This window comes from Neolamprologus multifasciatus, chromosome 22 (genome assembly GCF_963576455.1).
Source record: "Neolamprologus multifasciatus chromosome 22, fNeoMul1.2, whole genome shotgun sequence".
Taxonomy (NCBI): domain Eukaryota; kingdom Metazoa; phylum Chordata; class Actinopteri; order Cichliformes; family Cichlidae; genus Neolamprologus; species Neolamprologus multifasciatus.
In genome coordinates, this window is record NC_140459.1 from 1625937 (window position 1) to 1652591 (window position 26655).

Genomic DNA, 26655 nt, shown 5'->3' on the forward strand with positions numbered 1-26655 from the left:
AAATGGGGTCAGAATTCATCATATAAAAATGTTCATTTTGTTTACATCACCTTTATATGATGACTTCTGACCCGATTTGTAGTCACTGATCTGTCTTTCAAAATGATTCATTTTATTTTTGAAATTTGCATTTTGTTAACTTTTTGTCTGTTTTTATTTTATACCTGGTTATCTCTGTGTGAAGCACTTTGTGATCTTTTGTCTAGAAAGGTGCTATATAAATGTGATTCATTCACACTGCATGTTAATGAACATGCTGCTGAGGTCTGATGATGACATCAGAGTTGAGCTGCTTCACACATGCAGAACAAACCACTGAGTTCATCCATGATCACTGACAGTCTGTGTTACGTCTGTTTACAGGACGCAGACGTGGAGCCAACGACAACCAAGGTAACATCTTTATTTTTCTCTTATGAAGTTTGATGCTCAGAGACTCGAGTCAGTCTGAGCCGATCCTTTAACACCTTTAATCTGACAGTAACAGGACAGTAGCTGTCTGTCAGTTTGGTCCCTGCAGGATCACAGACAGTCTGTGACTCAGGTCCCTTCAGAGAGCTCTGCTCTCATGTTGGTCCCTGTGTTCAGTGTAGGTCAGCAGTTCATGTAACGAGCACATGTTTAACCTGTGGGAGAACACAAACCCACAGAGAGGCTCCAGCTGAGTTTGAACCCACAACCTTCCTGCTCAGTGAAACCACCACAGCACCTGGTCACATCCCAAATACTGCATCTACTGCTTCCATACTAGAGGAACTGCTCCTGACACTTCCTGTGAAACACTGCCAACTAGTGGTGAAGTTTGAAATAAAGTGTAGTGAGGTCTGATTAAGAGCGACTCCTTTAAACGAGCAGCACAGCAGATCTTTGGTTCCTGCTCTCTCCTCTGTTTGTGCAGCTCAGTCTGCTGCTGAGCTCCTTCCTTTACAACAGCTGGGCTCCACACAGCCAGCTGTGAGCTTTGGCTCCACCCTGCAGTGGTTCATACCTGAGCCCGACAGGTGAAACATGGCTGCTGTCAGGTGTCTGCAGAGGACAGAGGTTCCTCTCTGTGACTGCGCTGCTCAGTTTCTCTTTATGAAACAAACTCAGACGTACTTTTGACTTTCAGTGTTTCTCTGTGGAGTCACTGCTCTTTAACTTAACTCTGTTAAAATGTAATTTTTTATATGAACAGATCAAAAGAATCAAACATGAAGCACTGACTGAATAAATATGTCATTTGGTCTTTTGTGTTTGTTTACAGATTCTCCTCAGGCTGTTTACACTACTACACCACGTAAGCACTTTATTTTTCTGCTCTGGTTTTTGGTAAACGTTTTCTTTTAATTTAAGTTTTAACACATAAGCTCTTATTATTTGATGTGGTAATAATATTTATACAGCAGCAGCTGAAAACCTTAACCTCCTAGGACCTGCGTCCACATATGTGGACGTCACATTTTGGGTTATTTAGACCAAAATACTTAATTTTGCTCTACAAGGGCCTGATATCCATTTATGAGGACATTATGCTGCTACTATTCTATCAAAATTTTAAACGAATATCCTCATACGTGGCTCTGATTTTTCATAAAAACAAAAATAAGGTAAAAAAATCTGGTAATTCTTTGTTTTTACATTTATCAGGCCCCAATCAGCCCAAATATCAAAGAGAAATTAAAAATGCTGCTGTGGAAGAGTTCGGGTCTTAGGAGACTAAAGCTGATTTTAACCTGCAGTTCATAAATAAAAGAATAAACAGAAACAGATCAGCTTCAAATGTTTCCTCACATGTGGAGCAGTTTGTCCTTAACTAACCTGTGTGTGTGTGAGAGAGAGAGAGAGATTACCTTTTTTTGTAACAACAAACAAAAACAAACAAAACAAAAAGGTTTTTAGGATAGTCGAGTCATTTCCTTCAGTCTTTGTGAGATGTTCAGGAACACTGGGAAATTACCAAGTTAATATTAATGACTACAAATATAACCTAGTGTATACTCTTCCACTCTTAACTACATGACAGCACCACTTATCACCATAACCATTTGGAAACAGATCAATAAGCAACGATCACTAACATCACATCAGTGTGTGGCTAAAGTTTGCTGTTTTGCTTCATTCAGCTCAAAATCTTTGTCGTCTTTACAGGAAATGTAGCAGCACCTACAACAAAGGATGAGTGTCTGTTTGGAGGATGTGATGCTGACGACAAACCTCTCAGAGGCAGCAACAGTAAGTCTGTCTCAGCTAACGTGTTGTATCAATGTGTAATTATAAGTCACATAATTTTGTACTCTGGTTTGACTGATTTTAAACTCATGTTGCAGCTGAATACTTTGTTTTTTTCCTTTCACAGAGCACATTTACCAAGACAGTGACTCTGGTAAGTACTTCTGGTTTATGCACTTCACAGATTCACAGTTTAGCATTCTTTTATTTTTTAATCCATTAAAAAAAAAAAAAGTTTTTATTTTTTATATAATAAAATAATAAAAACTTTTTTTTTTTGTTTTAAAAAAAAAGTTTTGTTTTTTTTTATGCTTAAAATCGCCATCTGGTGGTGGCTCAGCGTATGTGCGAGGGCGCGCCCAGACACACGGCCTCGGGCACGCGCCCTCGCACATACGCTGAGCCACCACCAGATGGCGATTTTAAGCATAAAAAAAAAATAAAAACTTTTTTTTTTTTAAAAATAAAAGAATGCTATTTGATATACAAGAAACTTAAATAATCAATTAGTTCTTTTTAGGGGGGAAAAGCAATGAGCTATGAACTAGCATATTTTTATGAATATCATATTTTTATGAATATCATATTTTTATTACTTACTTTATTACTTTATTACTTCCCAGGACCATAAATCATTATAGGGGGTCATAAATCACTCAGTTTGACATAAGGGGTATAATATCACTCTCTTATAGCTATTGCTAATCTCAACCATTGTCCCTTGTTGGGCTTATAATCACAATACATACTTTTTACAATAAAACATAGAACCAAAATACATCATAAATAAAATTAATAGACAGTAAATTACATGAGTGTTACAAACTGTGAGATCACAGGACAGCTTATGAGGATTTAAGGTACACAGGTGTGATCATTGTAATGGGGTGACAGTAGTTGATTCTTTGTTAATAAGGCCTTGATGAGTTTTGGGACAAATTGAGTGAATTGCAGAAACAAATTATCACTAACATCACATGAGTTTGTGGCTTAAGTTTGGTGTTTTGCTTCATTCAGCTCAAACTGTTTGTCGTCTTTACAGGAAGTGTAGCAGCACATACAACAAAGGATGAACTTTAACATTTTGTGTTTGTGTTTCTAGGAGGGGACACTGACTATGACGAGGAGGCTGATGAAGACTCTGATGAAGTCAAAGCTCTCAGAGGCAGCAACAGTAAGTCTTTCTCAGCTAACGTGTTGTATCAATGTGTAATATTTTTGTGTAATTTTTGTGTGTAAAGTTACATAATTTTGTACTCTGGTTTGACTGATTTTAAACTCATGTTGCAGCTGAATACTGTGCTTTTTTTCCTTTCACAGTGTCCATTGACCAAGACAGTGATTACGATAGCTCTGACTCTGGTGTCTCTGACTGATCTCTCGTAAGTGTCTCAGATGTGCTTCACAGATTCACAATGAGTTAATTTAGGATATTAGAAAGTTGACATATGGAGAGGGATGCACCAGCCTGATATTGGTCTTGCAAAGCTGGATCAATAAGTTGTTAGACATTAATGAACGTGATGATTATGACATTTGGAATTATTGTACTAACTAGAAAGCGAAAATTTCAGAAGAAATTTTAAGTGTGCCTATGCCGCTGCTAATCAGTGTAGTTTGGCATTCATACGGCTACAGAGAGCAAAACTCAGCAGAGCAGCCATTCTCCACCATGAACTATGGTAAAAACAAACACCGCTCGCGCCTCACAGATGGCAGCTTACAGTTTTGTGTAAAGATGAGGTGACTTCGTACAGCCCCGATTTGCAGACGCTGTGCACAGAGGTTCATGAGCAGAAGTCCCATTGTACCACGGCAGACCCGACAATGTTTGCATGAACACGCTTTGTAGCATTACTTTATTCTTTATTCTTTATTCTGAACGAGTAACAATGGTCTACAGCCAATATTGTGAATTAATATACAAACTTTGGTTGTAAGATTCAGATAACTATTTAATAAAAGCTAAATATTTTATATGAGAGTAAGAAAGAAAAGTATTTCTTTGTGCCCCCCTTTTCCATGTTAATGCCCTACCTGGCCCCCTGGCAAAACTTTGCTAGATCCGCCCCTGCACAGTTACCAGCTGTCAGCTACTTAGAAAACAGAAACAGTTCATAACTTCCCTTCAACTCATCCATGTCACCTAAAAGGTAAACTTTTTTCTCCATCACCTGTTCAGCTCTGATGATTCAGTAAGGACATCTCCTGGTTTCATCTTCATGTTTTCCTCTCACCACATATCCAAACCATCATGACCAGCAGCTTTACAGCTGTGGCTCCAGCAAACATCAGCTGATACTAGAAATTAATATTAAATCAATTCTAACAACAGCTGATCAAACGTGCTGCTGTTGTTTAGCACCACATCTGCTGGTTTCCTGTTTCTGGCGCAAAGTGATAAACAAACAAGAGAGAAAAGCCGATCAGCTGATCATTGATCAGTTTCATGATTGAAGTTGCAACAGGCGAGAGAGGGGAGAGAATGACAGGGGAAGAGGCAGCTGTGCAGCAACAACAGAATAACTCCAGCTTTGTGTCTTTTTCCATTGTAGCTGAAGTTCGGGACAAACTGTTCCTTTTCAGCTCAACACGAAACGCATAATATTTTCTCTGAATGTGGGACGATTTCGTTTGTACGGGACGGTTGGAAACTCTACTAAATAACCTTATAAATAAAATAAAGTTCAACATCAGTAACATCATAGCACCACCCGGCTGTACAGAAACTCCGTCATGCTAGCTAGTAGCAGTACGAGTTATTGTAACTGACTGTAAAAAGTCAGCACAATGAAAATAAACTCCACCTAAACTTGGTTTATATCTGACCAGATAGACTGCACGTCATAACTTCTTACCTGAAGTTCAGTGTGTGTCTTTCAGTTTCTCTCGTTATGTTCCCTTTCAAACTTTAGAGACTTTATTTGAAAGAAGACACTAGTGTGAGTGTAAATAAGAGCAGTGAGCTGTAAAGACCGATTAAAGTGAAATGAGATGAGGTCAAATGAATGTGATGACTTTTTAATTAATTTATTTTTTTGGACTTTTACATTTTCTAATAAATATTAAATAAATTCTATTGTTGAAGTCTTTGTTATATTTAACTGATTTAAAGTTAAAAAAAAGTTCAGTGTGATTACACATAAGAGTTTAAGTTGGTGCATCCCTCACTGAGAACCTGCTGTTACTCTACATGTAAAATAATACTGTTGCTCCTCTCTGCAGCTGATTCTGACAAACAAGGTCAGGCCCAGGAGTCGTCCTGAATCTTCAGCTACATCAAGTTTCACGGCTCGCATGAACTAGATTATTGGCATACAGGCTACAATAATTAAAAATAATAATGATAAATATAAATAGTTTATTTTGCACTTTACAGATTAAAAATCTGAGGTATAATGTGGTTCTTTAGCTTTCCATGAAATGGGTTTTAAAAGTGTTCATGCTTCCTCAATCTGAACCTTCATGACAGCAAAATTTATGAGTCAGTTTTGATCAGTTTAAAACTTTTAGAGTAAATCATAAATCTGAAAACATGTTTGTAAAGATATTTGAAACATTGTCACTGGTTTATGCACCTGTGAGAATAGTTTCATACCGATTGGACACAAAGCAGACGCTAAAGTCTGCATCTGATAAAGTGGGCGGAGCTCAGCAGTCACACCTGCTGCCTCTGCAGGAAACATCTCCAGGCAGGTGGAAGAAAATGTTTTAGTGTGACGTCTGTTAATGCATATAATGTTTTTATGTAGGAGAAATATAATTAAAATCATAATATTTAGAAGTGAATACATAAAATAAAATGGTTGGATACTAAACAAAGCATAAATGTAATGTGAAGGTTGGTGCTTTAACCCTTTCACTGTAAGTTGGCTTAATGAATCAGACCTTTACAAACAGCGAGACCTCAGGTGCTCATGAGAATTACATGATTTTAGATACTCTGGTGTGATCATTGTAATGGGGGCGTGGCATAAACTGATTATCTCCTTTTTTATTATGGCTTTTATGAGTTTTTGGCCAAATTGAGTGAACTTCTAGATGATTACAAAAACTACAGTCTGTCTGTGTAAATACATTTATTGTTTTATTGTGCCTTAAATATTCATTTGCAGTGAAACTTTGTTTGAAAATAGAGAAACTTTTTCTGTGGGAAATTTAGGGCAGAAATCTGGAAAATGTTGTGTTTCAGTATTTTCTTGCATTTACATGTAAGCTCTTAATTTGAAAAGTTCGATTTCCAAGGTAATTTCTACTTTTATTCAGCACGAGCTAGGATTACTTTATTGATTGGATAAGATGCTTTAATTATATTCTAGATTTTAAGTTTGAACTTTACGGTAAAAGGTTCAGTCCACATGATGAAGCTGTCTGTGGACGAATCAGTGAAATATTTGCTGTCAGACTCAAATTCTTCTTGTAATCCTGAAATGTCTTCCATTGTGTGGGCGTTTACTGATAATAATGATGGATTGTAAAGCATCGTATATTCGAAGATTGTGTAGAAAAATTCTTTCAGGACAAAAGCTGATGTTGGAGTTTGTGTTCTTTCTTTTAAAAAGTTGTTCTGTTTACTCTTTTTTCCCCATTTAAAAATAAAAATTTCATTTGTTTGTTTCTATTTTTTCTGTAATAAAAAATATAAGAATAAGAAAGTGTAAGACTTTTAATTCATTTGAAAGCCTGATGCTTAGCCTCGTCCACCCCAGCTGTGAAACTCAGAAACCAGTCTTACTTGTTATCATCTATCGTCCACCTGGGCCTTACACAGAGTTTCTGTCTGATTTCTCAGACTTTATATCTAATTTAGTTCTGAGCTCAGATAAAATAATTATTGTGGGTGATTTTAACATCCATGTAGATGCTAAAAATGACAGCCTCAACATGGCATTTAATCTGTTATTAGACTCAGTTGGCTTCTCTCAAAATGTAAAAGAACCCACCCACCACTTTAATCACACTCTAGATCTTGTTTTAACATATGGCATAGAAACTGAACATTTAACAGTGTTTCCTGAAAACCGTCTCCTGTCTGATCATTTCCTGATAACATTTACATTTACAATCATTGATTACACAGCAGTGGAGAGTAGGGATGGGTATCGTTTAGGTTTTATCCGATACCGGTGCCAAACCGGTACTTTTGAAACGGTGCCGGTGCTTAAATGGTGCTTAAAGAATGGAGAACACACACTTTGTCCAAAAACCTCTCATGTTCAGCTGTTTTTTGTAAAAAGATAACAATGTTAGCCTTTTCTGCAGCTATGGGGCATATATGGTATCACTCTTGGCTGGAAGCAGCTTAAACAATGGAAAAAACACAAACTTTGTCCAAAAACCTCTCATGTTTAACTGTTTTCCACTTTTTCTTTGGTCATTTTAACCTTTTTAACCAGGGTGAAGGGAGTATCTGCCATCAAACAAGAAGACAGCCGCATGTAACTACGATGGTGTTTGCTAGTTCACCTTACATGCATTAATGTAATAACGTGCTCTAAAAGAACGTACGTACCTGGACCCGCCTACTATCCTTGGAAAGGTAAAATGATTGGCTAGAATCTGAAGCGTATGACATCTCAGGAAAATAAAGCACCGAAATGTGCGCTGCTTTTCGGTCTGGTTACTACCGTTTATTACCGGTACCCATCCGTAGTGGAGAGCAGACTTTATCACAGTAGATGTCTTTGTGAAAGTGCTGTAATTAAGTTTAAGAATATAATCCACCCACTGTTATCATCTTCAATGCTCATAGAGCAGAGCAGCTATCTGAACGCTACTCCAACAGAGGTCGATTATCTTGTTAATAACTTTGACTCTTCACTACGTACAACTCTGGATACTGTAGCTCTGGTGAAAAATAGAGCCTTGAAAGAGAAGAACTTGACTCTGTGAACTTTTTGTGTCTGTCTCTGTGACCATGTGTCGTCCTCTGCTATTCTCTTGTGGGGTGTCCCACAGGGCTCAGTTCTAGGCCCCCTAAAAAATTTTTTAAATCAACAGACTTTAACCGTGTCCACTGTGAGGGTTGTTGTTTCTGGACTTTTCCTTTCTGTCGTGCTGAAGTGAACTTTGACCTTCAGTGTGTTAACGCTGTGCAGGCAGCTCGCTGCAAACTAAGCAGGAAGGTAAAGTTGTGTTTTGATGTAAGTGAAGAAGAAGGAAAGCTGTTTTAAACAGATTCATCTTCACTTATTCACACGTTGTAAGTTTGACAAACTGAATTTGTGCTGGTTTCAGTCTCTTGGTTCCTGATTTGTAGCTAAAAATAAGAAGCAGCTACTTTCAGCTGTTTGAGAGAAACTGAAGAAGACGTTTACTGAAGTTTTAGGACCAACAGACTGATGAATAAACCAAGTAAACCAAAGTAAAGACAAGCTGCACTTTGACTTTTATTAGAACAATTTGCTGGAACTACAGAGTAATGAAGTACTTCAAGGTTTTGTGTGGATGACTTCCAACCTTACTGTACAGCACAGAGCACAGAGGGACAATATATGTAATCAATATATGATGCAGAATGAACAAGTAAAGACTGTAAGCTGAGTCTGAGGCTCATGCAGGACATTTCATAGTGAGGTGTCTTTGGTTGGATTATTCAAACATTTACATCAAAGCACCAAACTCATTTCTCACAGATGAAGATCATTGGGGTAGAAGAACGTGACCCTATCCATCTCCCATCAACGTCACAGCAGACTCCACAGTAACCATAACTGGGAATCTCACGTCCTTCTGCCCAGAACCTGTCAGAGAGATCAAATCTGATATGAAACTGGACTAAACTCATAACTATTGTCACATTCATATAAATATGAGTCTCTTTTGGAATATTTCCAATATTTCCTGTATTTCTTTCCCAGGTTTCTCACCCACTTTCCCTCCTTTAGACTTTTCTCTGAGAATCATCATGCACACTAAAACAGCTTTCAAGCTTTGATGAATATGAAATCTTCCTGCTGTAAAAATGGAGAATAAAAAGAAGTCAGAGCTGACTTTCTGCTGTTTGAAACTGTTTTGTCAGCTGTTTACAGACATCACTTTGAAATGTGTGTCTATCAGGTCATATTTACTGAAGCTTCTTCCTTCATATGTTCTGAAGTTTTACAAACACCAAAGAAGAAGAGACAGGAATTCTCTGAAACAGTTTTTGTTCTGTGAGAAAAGAAACATTACAGCACAAAAAACATGAAGACAAATTGAACAAAGTGAAATGTGTCAGTCGCTGCTTTGAACATGTTTCAATCCTGATTTCTTCAAACTGACTTGTTGTAACTGAACGTCATCACAGACTGCAGATGAAGAGAGTTCAAGCACAGCTGTTCATTCAAAGGAGGATTTCTGCTTTTCTTTACATTCAGTTTGTGGGGCTGTTGGAAAATAGCTCAACTCATGTATTGCTGATCTATCTTCCAAAACATCAATGTTTCACTTCTAAATAATAACTCTGGAATAGAAACAAACGAATGTCTCACGTTTCTGTCAGCGCTGATCCATCCACCCATTCCCATTTATATCCTCCTGATGTGTTTTTGGATCTCACACCAATCCAGAACAATCCTCTCATGTTCAGTTGATTGACAAATTCCTGTTTGAGAAGAGACACAAATATTGTCTCCAGTCATAATTCAGCACTTCTGTTGTGGTGACATCATCTTGTGAATATGTCTGAAGGAAGAATAAATGTGATGAAACTTTTCTTCCATTGTGCAGAAATCAGAGAGAAATCCATCAGAGTGGAAACAGGAAGCAGGTCACAGACTGACAGCAGGTCAAAAACACAAGTAACAGATGACTGTCAGCTCCATCAAAGATCACACAGACATGAACAAACACACCCACCTGTTCCTCTTTGCTGTTTATCATCACCAGATCAGCTCCTTTATCCTGACAGTCTCTCCTGCTGTCAGACCAAGTTTTCCAGTCACTGGATATAAAGTAACAGCTGCTTCCAAATCTCGTCCATCCTTCATCACACTTCTCTTAAAGTCAAACACATGTTTTAAAGTCAGACTTTGTGTCATGTTGTATCACATTAATCTTTGGTCCCTGTCATTTTCCCTGTAAATACTTCATTTAAACTCAGGTTTTCTCTCTTATTCATAATTAACTGAAACTTACATTTATACAGAGAAACTGTTACACAGCATCAAACATTTAGGATTCAAAACAAAGACACAATCAGGTTATCACTGTGTAACACTGATGTTTTCTATTAGTTATTCAAACTTTATTACCTTCTATCATCTTCTTCACTTCTTCCTGTAGCTGACTGTGGTTTTTACTCAGTTCATCATAACGGCTCTGTAACTGAGTCAGGTTGGTTTTTGTGTCTTTAGAGGAAAACAGATTATAATTAAGTTAAAATGTTCTGCAAATATATCTGTGATATAAGAACTTGGTGTTTGCTTACCTTGAAGTTCATCCTGGAGCTCAGTGTGGCTGTTCTTCATTTTGTTGAATTCACTCTTGTTCAAAGCATCTGAAATATTTCAGTGAAATCAAAATAAAATAAAATGAGTGAAACATTGAACAGAAATAATCTTCTTCCTCTGCTTTGTCAAATATCAATAAGAGTCAGAAACTTGCAGCCATTGTTCTTTAACATGTCCTGTGGGTGGAGGTGTTAGAACTACAGGAAATCTGATGAGCTAAATACGTATCAACTGTGAACAAAAACCACTGACAAGATTCAGAATAATTGTGCTTCAGTGTGGAGGAAGAAGGTGAAGAATCAAACAGCATTTCTACACCTGTAGTCAGAGATGTTATCTATATGCTTTGAAAGAATAGATTCTGACTCATGTGACATGTGCCTGTTCTCACTGAAAATATGTCTTTTTACATTCAGTCAAAGCTGCTCTGAGGCTTCAACACTTCCTCTTTCTGCTTATTTATAATTAATAAATGTTTCTTCTTGCAGCTTCCAGGAACTCCTGTTACAGTTTTTCCTGCTTTCAGACGTCCTTTTGCAGGCCTCTCTATTCTCACATCACAGATTTGTGATGTTTCTCCTGATTCAGCATTAAGTCTGTCACAGCTCCACCAGGACCTAAAGGTCAGCTGAAGGTCATCAACTGATTTAAAACCTAGAATCAAACCACCTTAAAATCCAAACATCAGCAGCTGCTGGGAGTTTTCTCTGTGTTGTTGTTTTTGTTATTGTGGAGTCTTTACCTGATAATATAAAGAACCTCGAGGCAACTGTTGATGTGATTTGATGTAATAAAAAAAGATTAATTGATATATCCCAGCAGATGAATGGAGCTAACATTAGCTTGTTAGCTACCTGCTTAATACACCAAGTGAACTAACTAGTCGCACAATGACAGACGGCCACTGTCTAACATAGTGTGACTGCACCTGCATCAGTCTGCAGCAGATGCTGCTGCCTGTCTGCTTTGTTGATATAATCACAGAATCACCGTGTTGAGTGAAGAGTTTGAAGGAACAACAAGAACATTCACTCCACCTCCACAACACACACAAGATATGAGCCAGGAATCATGCACACAGACACACACCTGCTAATCAGTGCTAAGTAACAGACTCATGAAATACTAGAAGCTCAGTCAGCAAAACCAACGTGTTGGTCAGGCTGTACCACACAGCAGCTCATATTATTGATCAGAGAATTCCATTTAAAATGCCACCGTGCAGTTTTTATGAAGAGGAAACTATCCTTAGAGACCAAAACTCATTTGGTCCTGAATGGAAACATGTTTTTAAGGCAGCAAAGGTGCTCATTTTAACATGGGAGTGTATCATGAGCATGATAATAAAACTCCTCACAGCGTGTTGTGATTCCAGCCAGAATCAGCAGATACAGAACCACCAGCTTCACTTCAACAGCTCTGAAACGGCTTCTTTTCACAGCTGGAAGCTTCTCCTGGGCTTTTATTTCTACGAAGGCAAAATGGAGAAAATAATTTGTTAATTGAATTATTAAACATGTTTTAATCATAATTTGTTTCCCATTTTTCAAGCGTATTTTATTGGTTTATTGTCAGAAAGACTTTCCACCTGCAGCCGACCTGATGATGAGCTGAACAAGTTCATTCTAGCAGTTTTGATATTTACAGGAGACTTTGTCACATGTTTGTCTTCAGGTGACTTTTACATATGTGAGAACAGAGACTCTGACAGAGAAACGCTTTGATGTGACTCAGAAACAGACGAATGTGTATCAGCCGTGTTTCACACAAAGACCAGATCATGAAGACAATGTTGGTTATTATAATATGAATATTATGTCATTAAAACAATATCTCCATGATTTGCTGAAATGAAAACAGAGTTGTTATTCATTGGTCTGATTTCCTGTCAGCTAAAACTAGCTGTGAAAAGTGTGCTTTGAGCAGTTTCCGTGGTTATACTCGCTCCACAGTGTCGACCAACACTTCCTTGTTTCTTATATTTCTGCCTTCACCACTGATCTGTGAGATAACTCCTCCAACACTTTTCTGTCAGCTTGTGGAGACTGAAGAGTTTCTACACTTACTAAAATAACACACTGATACTTTAAACTAGACAATTTTTATCATTTATTCTCTAAATAAACAGAAAACATTAAAAATATAGAAACATATAAACCATAATAAGAGCAGAGACTGCACACCTTCACCAAAGCTTGAACTTTCCTCCACACTATGAATAAACTGAGTCTCTGGACCCAAAAGCCTTGATGGATCTGCATTAGTTTGATATTTTATTGAGAAGATGGAAACAGTCTCTCCTGATTCCTGATCCCTCAGTATTTGATACTTACCTCCGTCCTGTGTTGAAACAGGGACCTGATGGTCTGTGCTGGAGTCCACATTCTCATGGAGGAGGACCAGTCCCTCCAGTCTCTCTCCTCTGTCCTCTCCTTTGCTGTATTTCACACTCATGCTCAACTCTGGATCCTCATCGATGATGGAAGACATTTTAAGATGCTCAGTTTTCAGCAGTATCAGTTTCCTGTACAGCAGAGCTGTCACTCAGTCGCTGTGTTTCTCTGTTAACTGGAGCTTTTCTATGTGAAGCTGATTCTGATTCTGCAGTAAATCATAAGTAAATGTTGGTCCTCTGTATTCTGATGCTGCTGTCGCTTCGCTTCCTCTGTCTCTCTGTGAGCTGCTTTGAACAGGAACTACAGACGTTATGACAGGAAAAGCTGAACCACATTTTTTTCATAGTTAAAATTAAAACTGATAACACAAAGTCCAGATAAACAGAATCAACTTTCTGGGTTTATTGAAGGTTTGTTCAACAAATTAAACTAAATTTCCTTCAAAATAAAATGTTATTTATTCATTCATGATTTGAGTTTATGAACTCTACTTTTTCACAGATATTTCTTTGTTGTTGTTGTTTGGACAGAGACCATTGAAACAGTAAAGAAAGTGGGGGGAGAGAGAGGGGCTGAGCTGCAGCACAGAGCCTGGGCTGAACACGAACCTGAGACTCTGCAGTACTTTTTACTGCTGCTAGTTTTTCTGTCCTGACAGATGTGATGATCTGATCTGTGACTAAATAAGAACACAGAAGTGTTTATATGACAGCCGAGTCACATGATGGAACAAATTTATAGGACAACATGATAAAAGTGCATCTGAACGGTTTCTGAAAATGTTTTTCTTATCTGATATGAAACTCACAAATACGTTGTGCAACATTTAATGTGCCACGCATCCTCGTGTCCTCATTTTACATCATCAGATGTTACAGCCGAGATAAAGTGGAGAGAGAGAGAGAGAGAGAGAGAGAGAGAGAGCGAGTCTTGAGATGTGAGAGATTTGTCATGTTTCGTGTGTTTGGAGTGTGTAGATAGCAGTGTTGCGCAAGTTCCTATGAAAAAGTAATTAATTATAGTAATAGTTACTACTTCAAAAAAGTAACTGAGTTAGTAACTGAGTTACTAGATTCTAAAAGTAATTAATTACTTGAAAAGTAACTTTTGTGTTACTTTAAAAAAATGTTTAACCCTCTGGGGTCCAACTACTTTTGATGCTTCCTCCACATTTCACCTTTAAAAACTATTTACTTGCCTCGTTTGGTCTCATTGTTTTCAGCACAACCTCACGTGTCTGAATTTACAGTCATGTTTTCATTTTGACAAACTGTGTTAACACAATTGATCAAAATCAGACAAAAAACTGTAACAACCACAAACATGTTTAATGATCATATTTCATAACTTTAAATGCAAATATAAACTGTCAATTTTAAAATCATATGCACAAGTTTTGCAAACAACAAAGTTATTTGCATCCATTTAATTTTACCTTGATTTTTTAAATAACCATTTCAAACTATTTACAGAACAATCAGCTGTTCTTCAACAAGATGCTACAAATTATTTGTGCCACTGCAAATATTTCTGTCCACTATAAAGGAAACATCACAGTGTGATACCTGCAGGTCTGACAGCAGCAGGTGTATCACTCCTGTTTCTAGGACATTCGCGGCTAAAACACTGTTAAAAGTGTAGTTGGTGACAGAAAAACGGGGTATTTTAAAACTACACCACCACCATTGCTGCCTGTGATTTGAAATGCATTCTGGGATACCTGGCTGCCCCAAGTCTACACAAGCAATCAATTATCTAGGATCGACCTGTTTTGACTTACTTTGCACGGCAACAATCAAATGTTAGAGAAGCTGCATGGGCAGCGTTAACCCCGCCCCCTGCGTTTGATGGGTGAGGTTGACAGATAAAATTAATTCAAGATGAGAGCCAGGCGCCAGTACTGCCAAAATGAAATAAATAAATATATAATTAAATAGTTAATTGTGTCAATAATTAATTAAAATGTGAAATACATAAATAATTAATTAAATGTGTCAATAATTAATTAATTACATGTGTCAGAACTGTTTATTTAATTAATTATTTCCCATTTTAATTAATTATTGCCACATTTAATTAATTATTTAATGGTGTATTTAATTATATCATTATGGCAGTCCTGGCATTCCATACTTGTGAAGCTCGCACACAAGAATTTCACTCACATGTAGTGTACCAGTGTAACTGCACATGTGATGTGACTATAAAAGTCATTTGATTTGATTTGATTTGAAAAGGAACACAGTTTGTCCCGGACTTCAGCTAGAATGAAAAAAGAAACAAATGTAACCCTGGTAAGATTTACAGCAATCAGAAGTACAGGGTTCTTTGAATGCATCGTAGTTCTCGTCTGATAGTTTAATTTCCGGGCTTGCCCTGAAGGCATCACCTGCAGCTCGGTGCGCGGTGTGTGGTGTAGAAGAACAAAGACGGCAAGGAAAAACTCCATGCTGCCGCGGAGCACGGTTTTTCCCAGTTGAAAGAGAGAAAAGAGGTTCAATTAATATTTGTGAGAGAGCTGTCGTTAGCGGTGAACCACAGACGGGTACCTACCTCGAAGGAGTCGGAGTGTTTCTTCCAACTTTTTGAACTATTCTGGTGAGTTAGCCAAGCTCACTTAGCACCGCTATTGCAGTTTAATGCACTGAAAAAAACAACTAACCAGTCAGAATAGTAGTAAATGTGTTTAATTATGTTTAAGATGTGTTTTCATGTTTATTATGAGTGCTTAGTGTTTTTTCCTTTCTTGGGCCTGCTAGTTCAGCCGAAGCCAGCTAAGTGGTTATGCGCAGTTCAGGTGCAATAGCTGTGCTGTAGCTGTAACTGCGGGTGATGCACAGTAATGCCAGTGTATTTACTTTTAATGTGTCACAAGATGCAAATTTATTTTAATATTTAAAAAGAACCAAGGACATTAGGAACAAGGACATTTAAGGAATGTGGACATCTAACATTCTGCGTATTTATGTGCAGACTGTTTTTTTTTTAGGGACATTTCTGTGGAATCAGAACGATGCCACCTTGAAACGAAACCGAAAAAAATATTGAAACCGAAAAAAAATATTGTAACTGAAATAAATGTACTGAAAAATCTTGTATTGAAACCGAAAAAAATATTGAAACCGGGGATTCTGGCCCGCGTGTATTTGCATACATTATAGAGGCCACTAGTGCTGACCAAGCTGCCATCTTTCTCTCTTCCCGTCTTTCAATGGCTGCTTCAATTTCAGCTGGACCCTCCAAACCACAAGTAAGTAATCATTTTTGTCATCTTTCCTTGCTGTCCCACTGGACTGGACATTAGTTTAGTTTTTTTTAGCTACATCTGGTGAAGTTGTGGTAAAATGCTGGTATTAGTCTATTCGTCGTAGCAAGCTAGCCCGAAGCAAATATTTGCTAAATTTAGGGACACCCGTGTCTCTTTAGGAGTTGGAGGCCGGTGTTTTAGGAACGGCACAAGATCTCATCAACAGGCAGTGTTGGGCAGTAACGTAATACATGCACCGGCGTTACGTATTTAAAATACAAAATATGAGTAAATGTATCCGTTACAGTTACCGTTCAATAGGTGATATTGAGAATACAGTTAGTTTGTTGAAATAAATGGATTACATGGCGGTATTTTCCTGTTTCATATGTTAAGCTATGGTCTCTCTAGTTTTGGTAATTCCACGCCGGTGGAAACCCAAACAAAACACGCAATAAGAGCCTCTAAAAATTATTATACAAAAATGATTTAATATGAAGACAATAGCAGAGTGTTACAGGCATCGCCCTAAACAATGTAGCCTCATGGGCAGTGTAGTCCGTGCTGCAGGGAGAATGGACTGCCATACCCGTTATGTGTCTGTGAGCGAGGGAGGGAGAAAAAGGAAAAGTACGAGCTGTCACGGAGCAGAAACGTGAGCTGGAAGCATGTAAATATAATAATAACCACTGCAGCCAAGAAGAGAGCCTGACGAGCCCAGCTGTAAGAAAGCTATTAAGACTCGACTGTACACCGTGTTCGTGTTTTCCTCTGAAACAATAAGTTCTGTTGGAGCAGCCTTTCAACGCCTCTCTCTGTCTCTCGCTAGCAAAGTTGACCCAGACAACAAAGTAAAGCTAGTTTTCAGCTACGAGCCCGACACGAACTCGACGTATTAGCCAGAGGTCCCTTTACTACGGTTCGGAGCCGCTGTCCTGTTTTATATATGCGTGGAATAGTTTTCTACACGAGATCGCTGCAAAAAGTGCAGCCTTACCTAATGTCCACCTACTGTTACTCATTTATATTATGATTTTAACATCTAGTTGGTGTTGGTATGGCGAGTAGCCTTCAGTAATAGTAATAAATCACACAGCAATAGTACATTCATGTAGTTGTAAAGTATTCAGAATACATTACTTCTATAATCTTTGGTGGAATACATTTTAAAATAACCTTCCCAACACTGTCAACAGGTTAGCACCTCATACCACAGTGCAGCAAAGCAGTCTCATGAGCGCTGGGAAGGACAAGCCCAGAGCCCAAAACAGACAGTGCAGGAGATGACAAGGTTAGTAATTGTGTGGTGAAAATGATACTTTTAGTTATCTTGATTGGAAAAGAAAAGTAAATACAAAATCTGCTTCTCACATATAGGGCATTTCCAAGATTTGTTTTTTCAAAACTTCTTCAATTTCTTTCATTACAGCTGTCCTGTGCCAGATGTTCTGTTGACCCACAGTGAGAGGCATCATTTCAGAAAAACCAGGAAGAATGAAACTCATCGCCGGGATCAAGCAGGGCTCGTGATCTTCACCAGCAGCTCCCTCACAAGAAGGATAAACCCAGCATTTCATGAACACTGATGGAGACCTTTGCTTTGTGTAATGTTAGAAGTACTCAGATAATCCTCAGAGGGTCTGGACTTTTACATAATAGAATAGAATAGAATTCAACTTTATTGTCATTGCACATGCACAGGTACAGGGCAACAAAATGCAGTTTGCATCCATCCAGAAGTGCTTTAGCCATGATATAGATATATTACAATATATATTAGCAATAAAATAGATATGTAAGTATATTACAGAAATGGGTCTATTATGGTATGTTATAATGTACACGGTATGAAGTATGTTATGAATATGCTATAACTATAAGTATGTACAGGCTGTAGTGAGTACAAGCTATGTACAGGCTATGAACAGGATATAAATATGAAATAAAAAACTATACAGAAATCTGAGATATACAGTTATACAGAAATGTGAACTATGCAAGTTATAAACAGTTGTAGGATTAAAAATTATCGTATGTACAGAATGATTATTTACACAGAACTATACAGTAGTGCAGTTAAGTAATAGCTTTAAGTCCTGTAGAAAGTTAAATATATGTTGTGCTCTCTGGTTACTCTGGTATGAATGACTCTGAATTACTTTATGATAAATAACACACTATTGTCAAAAAACAGTGAAAGAATTCCAGATCACACGTTTTAGTTCAAATACAAGTAACAACCTTTGACTTTAATCAGGTTTTATTTAATTGTGTCAGAGAAAACATCATGTGCTCTTCATGTAGCTGAGTACATTCAGTGTTTAAAACAGAAGTTGTGCAGGTCTGAGATCAGCAGTTTTCTGAAACACCAAACTGAGGTCCTGTTAATGCTGATGTGTAGTGACACAGTTACAGGGGTGATTAATCCTTTTGACTTTTTGTCTTTAAATTTATCAATAAAACAGCTGCAGCTTTCACTGACAGCACATTCAGTTAATTTTGGAGTTACTACAAAGATTGAAGATATAGGATGATCTGTCTGCTGTCACTGGGTGGTGCTGAGGTCTGAATCTGAGGACAGCTCCTGCAATCACAAACAGAATCATCACAAACTCAAATATAAAGTGTATCTCAAATCTGAAATAGAGCTGATCCTTCTCTGTCCTCACACACTGGGGATCTGAAGTTGTTCAGTCCTACAGTTCTGCCGACAGCTGTTTATTTTTTATTTGTTTTAAAGGCCTTATATACTAACACATTTTCTAATATCATGTTTACCTTTGAGTTGTTGATGCTTTATAAATGGACATCTGCAAAGATGAGATGATGGAGCAGGTTTCAGTCGAGGTTCAGTCTGCTGCTGCATCCTGGTCACAACATACAGAGGTGTTATCAGCTCAGTATTGAACAAGAAATATTAATGCTTCTAATTATTTGTCCTAAAGGATGCAAGCTGTACAGAGTACTTCACATGTGACTTTGTGAACATAATTCATTAAAAATAATTTTTTAACCTGAATATTTGTAACAAACTCAGTGAAAAAAATGCTAAAAAAATAATCAGAGGAAAAATGTAACATTTTAACTAAGTAGTTGGTTTTAGTACATAAGTATCGGGCTTTGCTATTTAATCCGTAAGAGAGTGATATTATACCCCTTATGTCAAACTGAGTGCTTTATGTCCCCCTGGAACGATTTATGGCCCCAGGAAGTAATAAAGTAATAAAGGAAGTAATAAAAATATGATATTCATAAAAATATGATATTCATAAAAATATGCTAGTTCATAGCTCATTGCTTTTTCCCCCTAAAAAGAACTAATTGATTATTTAAGTTTCTTATATATCAAATAGCATTCTTTTATTTTTCAATCCATTAAAAAAAATGGATTGATTGTCTGTGTCTCCGGACTTTGTGTGTCTCGGGCTCCGTGCTTATGTGTGAAAACGTGTTAATAATACATAGTAAAATAGTGAAACTGTTTAGTTAAACTTGTGCTTTTGTAACGTTCAGTATGGCCAGAAATACAGGCTGCATGCCTTGGGGCAAAACTTTATTTCAATTTAAAGTAAAGTAAAAAAAAAAAAGTAAAGTAAAGTAAAAAAAGTTAAAAAAAAAAGTAGTAACCTAACTGAACCGTGTGGTATAATAAAAAAATTAATAATATTAGTAGATAGGACTACAAACTTAGTGTGGTCGTAAAAGGCACAAAGGCCTCAGAGGCACATTTGGCAGCAAGGGTTAGAGCTCAGACACCTGGAGCCTGGAGGTTGGGGGGCTAACAACACTGACTGGTAAAAAAAAAGTCTAACATCTAGGTGTTACATGGTGCTGCAGGTGATAAAGAGCCATAAAACTACTTCCACTTGTTTAGAGGTGATTGCCAGTTTGGTTGGGTTTTTTAGAGTCACAGAGATCCTGTTCTGCTTTACTTTAAAAAAAAAAGATTTTCAGAGCTGTTGATATATGAATCACTGCTCATAGAAACATGGATCAACCCTGTTTTGACAGTGTGAGTGTTACATTGTGACAGTTTCCATAAAAGCCTGCAAATTCTCTGAACAGGTAGCCATGAAGCAACCATATTTTTCTTAAGAATAATTCAACTTAATATTATTTGTATGGCTATATCACGACAACAGAATAGCCTTAAACTAGTTTTGGAGTAAAGAGAACTGCACATATAGTTGCTTTTTTGGGTTACTTTGATGTCAAGAAAAGTTAATTTGTTTAGAACTGTGATCAAGGATAACACGTAAAACGTTGAAAGTGTCAATATAAAAACTGTACAAACTCCAGAAAAGTGGCAACTGAGGTGGCAAAAGTGCAGGCAATTTTTACTTAAGTAGAAGTACAGCTGCTAGTGTCAAAAACACTCGAGTAAAGGTTTGATAAAGTATTAGAGCTCAGACACCTGGAGCCTGGGGTTGGGGCTAACAACACTGACTGGTAAAAGGATCTAACATCCAAGTGTTACATGGTGTTGCAGGTGATAAAAATCCATAAACCATTGTTTAGAGGTTGTTGTGGAAGTTTTCCATTTAATAAAGCCTGCAGACAACCGATGAATGGTAGCTAACATTCTTTAATCAAGACAACTTTGTTACCAGACCCCCACCACCTGTCTAACTGTTTGAATGGAGTATGAGGCAGACATGCTAAAACAGTGAGCTAAAAGCATTACCAATAAACAAAGTGATCAATACATAAATGAAAGAAATTCCTCTACAAGGTGATTGCCAGTTTGGTTGGGTTTCTTTGAGACACAGAGAGTGAGAGATCCTGTCCTACATTACTTTAAAAAATAAATAAAGGGGGGTTTCAGAGCTGTTGATATACGCAGCAGTGTTCATAGAAACATTAATCAACCCTGTTTTTGGCATTGAGTGTTACATTTGTGACAGTTTCAATAAAGCCTGCAAATTCTTGCATTTATACTGGAGAGCAAAGAAAGATTAAATTCTACGTGTACTATGGAAAATCAGTTTCATAAAAGCTAGATAAACAGAGCTGAAGAAGACTGTCCTTGTAAAACTAGCGGTAACGTGTGAGAATTATAAGACAGACTGTTTCTGCTATCGAAACAATTTGTGTTGTTAATCCTGAATGATTCATGCTGATAACATCATAAGAAGAAGGTCATTTTACTCCACACACACACACACACACACACACACATTTGGAAAATCACATAGTTTGACCATAAAATCACAGAATAATTAGTATTTGAGATTGCTGAAGCAACATCACTAAAGAAAAATATCCTTGTATGTGACTTTCATTTAAAAATATAAAAAATGTGAAGTTTTTTGTGTAAAACATTAAAACAACAAAATTTGAGGGATTTGAGGGTCAACAGGGCGAAACATTGAGGCTGGGTATTAGACATACAACATGGTAACATGAAACATGTTAACTCTGAGAACTCTAACATTTAGTTTAACGTGTGAGAGGTAAATGCATAACAGAAGCTAAACAGGAGTTGCTTGTCTCTAGATTAGTTTTAATTGAGATTACAACTGAAATCAGTAAAATCAGTGCTGTGATAGTTAGTTTAAGATCACAACCTGATTTAAAACACAGTCTAACATCAACATTCTTGCCCCTGAACATAGGTTAGGATGGCCGAAAAATGTACTTTAAAATGAGATTTTCTTTTTGTTTCATTGGAACAGTAAAGTACCATAACAAAGAAATGAGTACACCTTTGTAGATATCACTGATATGGAGTTTTTCATGTTTTACATAAAGACTTAGAGCTGCTAGTTTCCTAGTGGCATTTTCTCATTTAAACCATGGTGACTTAAAAGTTTAGCAGCGAGACACTTGTTTCCTTTGTCCCATCAAACATTTCTTTCAGACATCTGTGTTTATCAGAGCGATATGTGACTAATTTTTTATTGAATCAGCAGAAAGTACACAAATACAAGATTAAATATTTTATTTATTTATCAAAGACACATAATTACACATTGATACAATGAACAAGGTGTCTATGAAAATTACACATGGTGTAAGAAAAACATTATAACATACAAATAAGTGTTTTAAGATAATCTGACATACTTTAAAAGCATAAGAATAAAAGTTTTTTAAAAAAAAAGTTCTTTGATGATCACATTATCACATTCTTTAAAGCATAACGTAGGGAGCAGAGTGTTCACAAAAACAGTTTTATGATTACTTTTTCCACAGCACTTGTATGCCTCTTGCAAAACTATGTACTTTTCACCATAAAACACAATAACTCACGATTATCTAAGACCAGCCATGAAATGTCCGTCGCTTCATTACAATCATTTGTCCCCGCTGCTGCCCTCAGATCCAGATGCAGTCTTCTGTACTGGGGGGTAAAATGGCTCTTTTAGTGGTTCATAAAAAAATATCTCAAAAAGCGATGTTAGTGCGGGGACCAGAAACACTGGGTTGCAGAGCAGTTGGTAAGGACTTGTATATTTCTGGAGAGTCTGCAAAAGCTGTCTTGCTCGTGCTCCTGATTGGATATGTGGAGCCCGGCTCTGATATCTCACTGGTGGCAGCTAAAGGTAGGCACGCCTTGGAGGCGGAGTTGGTCTCGGGCGCAATCTTTCAAACGAGCCTCACGGCATTTCAGGCAACCTCAGGCCGGAAACAACATCCGGTCACTCGCGGTCAAAATCCACGCAGAGCTGGTGTTTGGCAGCGATCAGGTTAACACATCTGGCTTAAATCAGAGTCTAAAAATATAAAGAAAAACAAAAAGAGTTTTAAAACACGCAAACTAGCAAAATATCAAAGGAGCATAACATAACAATAACAAGATGATATGAGATACCTGATGAGGCCATGATAGGTGATGTAGACATGTAATGTATAAACTTTTACGGGAGTTAAAGTGGAGCTTATATATATTTTAAAGTGTATTGTACGTGGGATAGGCTCCAGCGCACCGCGCGAGCCTGAAAAAAAGGATAAGCGGAAGCGAATGGATGGACAGATGGTGTATTGTACGTGTTACAAACCATTGTGATATTTTTTAAATGAAAGGATTGACAGAATGGTAAAAAGGAAAATGTAAAAATGTAGTTAGAGAGGAAGATTAACACTTACCGAACGATATGCACATAGGGAAAGTGACGGCAGTTGTTGATCCCTGGTTCGTGGTTGTTGCGAGCTCGTTTCCCGCAGGCTCTTCTGCACTTCGGGCGTAGCGATGAGGCTCAAAACACCCCAATCAGACAAAGTAAAGGCGATCCGCGGTGTGACCAAAACTTTCACCCGCTTTTAGCTGGTAGAAATAGATTTCGTTCTCTCTAAGGCTGTCTAGCCCCAAAGCCCACCGGTGTTGAGCCTGAATCTCTCCTCCATCATACCTGCAGCCGAATGGCTAACCGGGGTGCGAGGGGAGCCGCCCCATTGTTATGTGATTGGCAGCAGGGCTAAGTTAGGCGGAGTTGGTCTCTGGCGGAAATTTCGAACGAATAGCCAGAATCATTGTGCGGCAGATGTGGAGCGAACGAGCAGGAAATATTTGTGCTCTGGAAGCGGTTGCGGTTTGATTAAGAGCAAAGGGAGAACTTAGACTCTGCGTTGAATTTTAGAGGTAGCTGGTAAGAGGGATCGTTTTGAAGAAAACAGACTAAGGACTTTTCAGGATTTTTCCCCTGTTTCCGAAATATAAGGTTTTTGGGAATAAAAGGGGTAGCTAGCAGGGTTTTCAGGAGTTTTTCCCTGGTTATTTAGTCTAAGGATCGGGGTGAATTTGAGAAAAACGAGTAAGGTTTTTTCAGGTGTTTTGGAGAAAACGCGGAGCATTTTTTCAGGATTTTTCCCCTGTTTCCGAAATATAAGGTTTGGGGAAAAGAGGGGCTGCCTACCAGGGTTTTTTTGGAGAAAAGAGTTTTTTATGTTGGGAGCCGCGGTGCGTTTTTCGGGGATCGCCAGAGTTTGTTTTTTTTGTTTCACGATTCTGAGTTTTATTCTAAATCTCCTTGTCCGGATTAAACAAATGCATATAAATTGAAATAAAGTTTTCCCCCAAGGCATGCAGCCTGTATTTCTGGCCATACTGAACGTTACAAAAGCACAAGTTTAACTAAACAGTTTCACTATTTTACTATGTATTATTAACACGTTTTCACACATAAGCACGGAGCCCGAGACACACAAAGTCCGGAGACACAGACACACGGCCTCGGGCACGCGCCCTCGCACACACGCTGAGCCACCACCAGATGGCGTTTTTTAAGCATAAAAAAAAATAAAAACTTTTTTTTTTTTAATGGATTAAAAAAATAAAAGAATGCTATTTGATATATAAGAAACTTAAATAATCAATTAGTTCTTTTTAGGGGGAAAAAGCAATGAGCTATGAACTAGCATATTTTTATGAATATCATATTTTTATTACTTCCTTTATTACTTTATTACTTCCTAGGACCATAAATCATTCTAGGGGTTCATAAATCACTCAGTTTGACATAAGGGGTATAATATCACTCTCTTATAGCTATTGCTAATCTCAACCATTGTCCCTTGTTGGGCTTACAATCACAATACATACTTTTTACAATAAAACATAGAACCAAAATACATCATAAATAAAATTAATAGACCGTAAATTACATGAGTGTTACAAACTGTGAGATCACAGGACATCTTATGAGGATTTAAGGTACACAGGTGTGATCATTGTAATGGGGTGACAGTAGTTGATTCTTTGTTAATAAGGCCTTGATGAGTTTTGGGACAAATTGAGTGAATTGCAGAAACAAATTATCACTAACATCACATGAGTTTGTGGCTTAAGTTTGGTGTTTTGCTTCATTCAGCTCAAACTGTTTGTCGTCTTTACAGGAAGTGTAGCAGCACATACAACAAAGGATGAACTTTAACATTTTGTGTGTGTGTTTCTAGGAGGGGACACTGACTATGACGAGGAGGCTGATGAAGACTCTGATGAAGTCAAAGCTCTCAGAGGCAGCAACAGTAAGTCTTTCTCAGCTAACGTGTTGTATCAATGTGTAATATTTTTGTGTAATTTTTGTGTGTAAAGTTACATAATTTTGTACTCTGGTTTGACTGATTTTAAACTCATGTTGCAGCTGAATACTGTGCTTTTTTTCCTTTCACAGTGTCCATTGACCAAGACAGTGATTACGATAGCTCTGACTCTGGTGTCTCTGACTGATCTCTCGTAAGTATCTCAGATGTGCTTCACAGATTCACAATGAGTTAATTTAGGATATTAGAAAGTTGACATATGGAGAGGGATGCACCAGCCTGATATTGGTCTTGCAAAGCTGGATCAATAAGTTGTTAGACATTAATGAACGTGATGATTATGACATTTGGAATTATTGTACTAACTAGAAAGCGAAAATTTCAGAAGAAATTTAAAGTGTGCCTATGCCGCTGCTAATCAGTGTAGTTTGCCATTCATACGGCTACAGAGAGCAAAACTCAGCAGAGCAGCCATTCTCCACCATGAACTATGGTAAAAACAAACACCGCTCGCGCCTCACAGATGACAGCTTACAGTTTTGTGTAAAGATGAGGTGACTTCGTACAGCCCCGATTTGCAGACACTGTGCACAGAGGTTCATGAGCAGAAGTCCCATTGTACCACGGCAGACCAACAATGTTTGCATGAACACGCTTTGTAGCATTACTTTATTCTTTATTCTTTATTCTGAATGATTAACAATGGTCTACAGCCAATATTGTGAATTAATATACAAACTTTGGTTGTAAGATTCAGATAACTATTTAATAAAAGCTAAATATTTTATATGAGAGTAAGAAAGAAAAGTATTTCTTTGTGCCCCCCTTTTCCCTGTTAATGCCCTACCTGGCCCCCTGGCAAAACTTTGCTAGATCCGCCCCTGCACAGTTACCAGCTGTCAGCTACTTAGAAAACAGAAACAGTTCATAACTTCCCTTCAACTCATCCATGTCACCTAAAAGGTAAACCTGTTTCTCCATCAGCTGTTCAGCTCTGATGATTCAGTAAGGACATCTCCTGGTTTCATCTTCATGTTTCCCTCTCACCACATATCCAAACCATCATGACCAGCAGCTTTACAGCTGTGGCTCCAGCAAACATCAGCTGATACTAGAAATTAATATTAAATAAATTCTAACAACAGCTGATCAAACGTGCTGCTGTTGTTTAGCGCGACATCCGCTGGTTTCCTCTTTCTGGTGCAAAGTGATAAACAAACAAGAGAGACGATCAGCTGATCATTGATCAGTTTCATGATTGAAGTTGCAACAGGTGAGAGAGGGGGGAGAATGACAGGGGAAGAGGCAGCTGTGCAGCGTAACGACAGAATAACTCCAGCTTTGTGTCTTTTTCCATTCTAGCTGAAGTTCGGGACAAACGGTGTCT

The 26655-nt window shown here is 37.7% G+C and overlaps 1 protein-coding gene and 3 long non-coding RNA genes across 5 annotated transcripts in view; 3 read left to right on the forward strand and 1 right to left on the reverse strand.

Moving 5' to 3' along the window:
- Positions 1–13413, reverse strand: part of LOC146492526 (uncharacterized) — a 29907-nt gene extending 16494 nt beyond the window's left edge. The window contains exons 1-6 of the mRNA XM_085149238.1: positions 12977–13413; positions 12001–12111; positions 10622–10690; positions 10446–10541; positions 10051–10190; positions 9684–9796 (exon numbers count right to left, since the gene is read on the reverse strand). Of these exons, the coding sequence (XP_085005364.1) occupies positions 9684–9796; positions 10051–10190; positions 10446–10541; positions 10622–10690; positions 12001–12111; positions 12977–13133 (686 nt within the window). The 5' untranslated portion in view covers positions 13134–13413. The remainder of the gene's footprint in view (positions 1–9683; positions 9797–10050; positions 10191–10445; positions 10542–10621; positions 10691–12000; positions 12112–12976) is intronic.
- On the forward strand, positions 228–8213 carry LOC146492527 (uncharacterized). Of its 2 annotated transcripts, XR_014872042.1 has the most exons (7): positions 228–393; positions 1247–1279; positions 2131–2214; positions 2339–2365; positions 3314–3385; positions 3532–3593; positions 5437–8213. It is a non-coding gene; the product is annotated as an uncharacterized LOC146492527 (long non-coding RNA). The 2 variants fall into 2 exon arrangements; XR_014872043.1 differs by lacking the exon at positions 1247–1279.
- Positions 13414–15171: 1758 nt separating the features above from the next.
- LOC146492528 (uncharacterized) lies at positions 15172–19154 on the forward strand. Its single transcript, XR_014872056.1, has 2 exons — positions 15172–17577; positions 17716–19154. It is a non-coding gene; the product is annotated as an uncharacterized LOC146492528 (long non-coding RNA).
- A 3359-nt stretch (positions 19155–22513) lies between these two features.
- On the forward strand, positions 22514–26468 carry LOC146492529 (uncharacterized). Its single transcript, XR_014872057.1, has 2 exons — positions 22514–25253; positions 25400–26468. It is a non-coding gene; the product is annotated as an uncharacterized LOC146492529 (long non-coding RNA).
- The last annotated feature ends 187 nt before the right edge of the window (positions 26469–26655 follow it).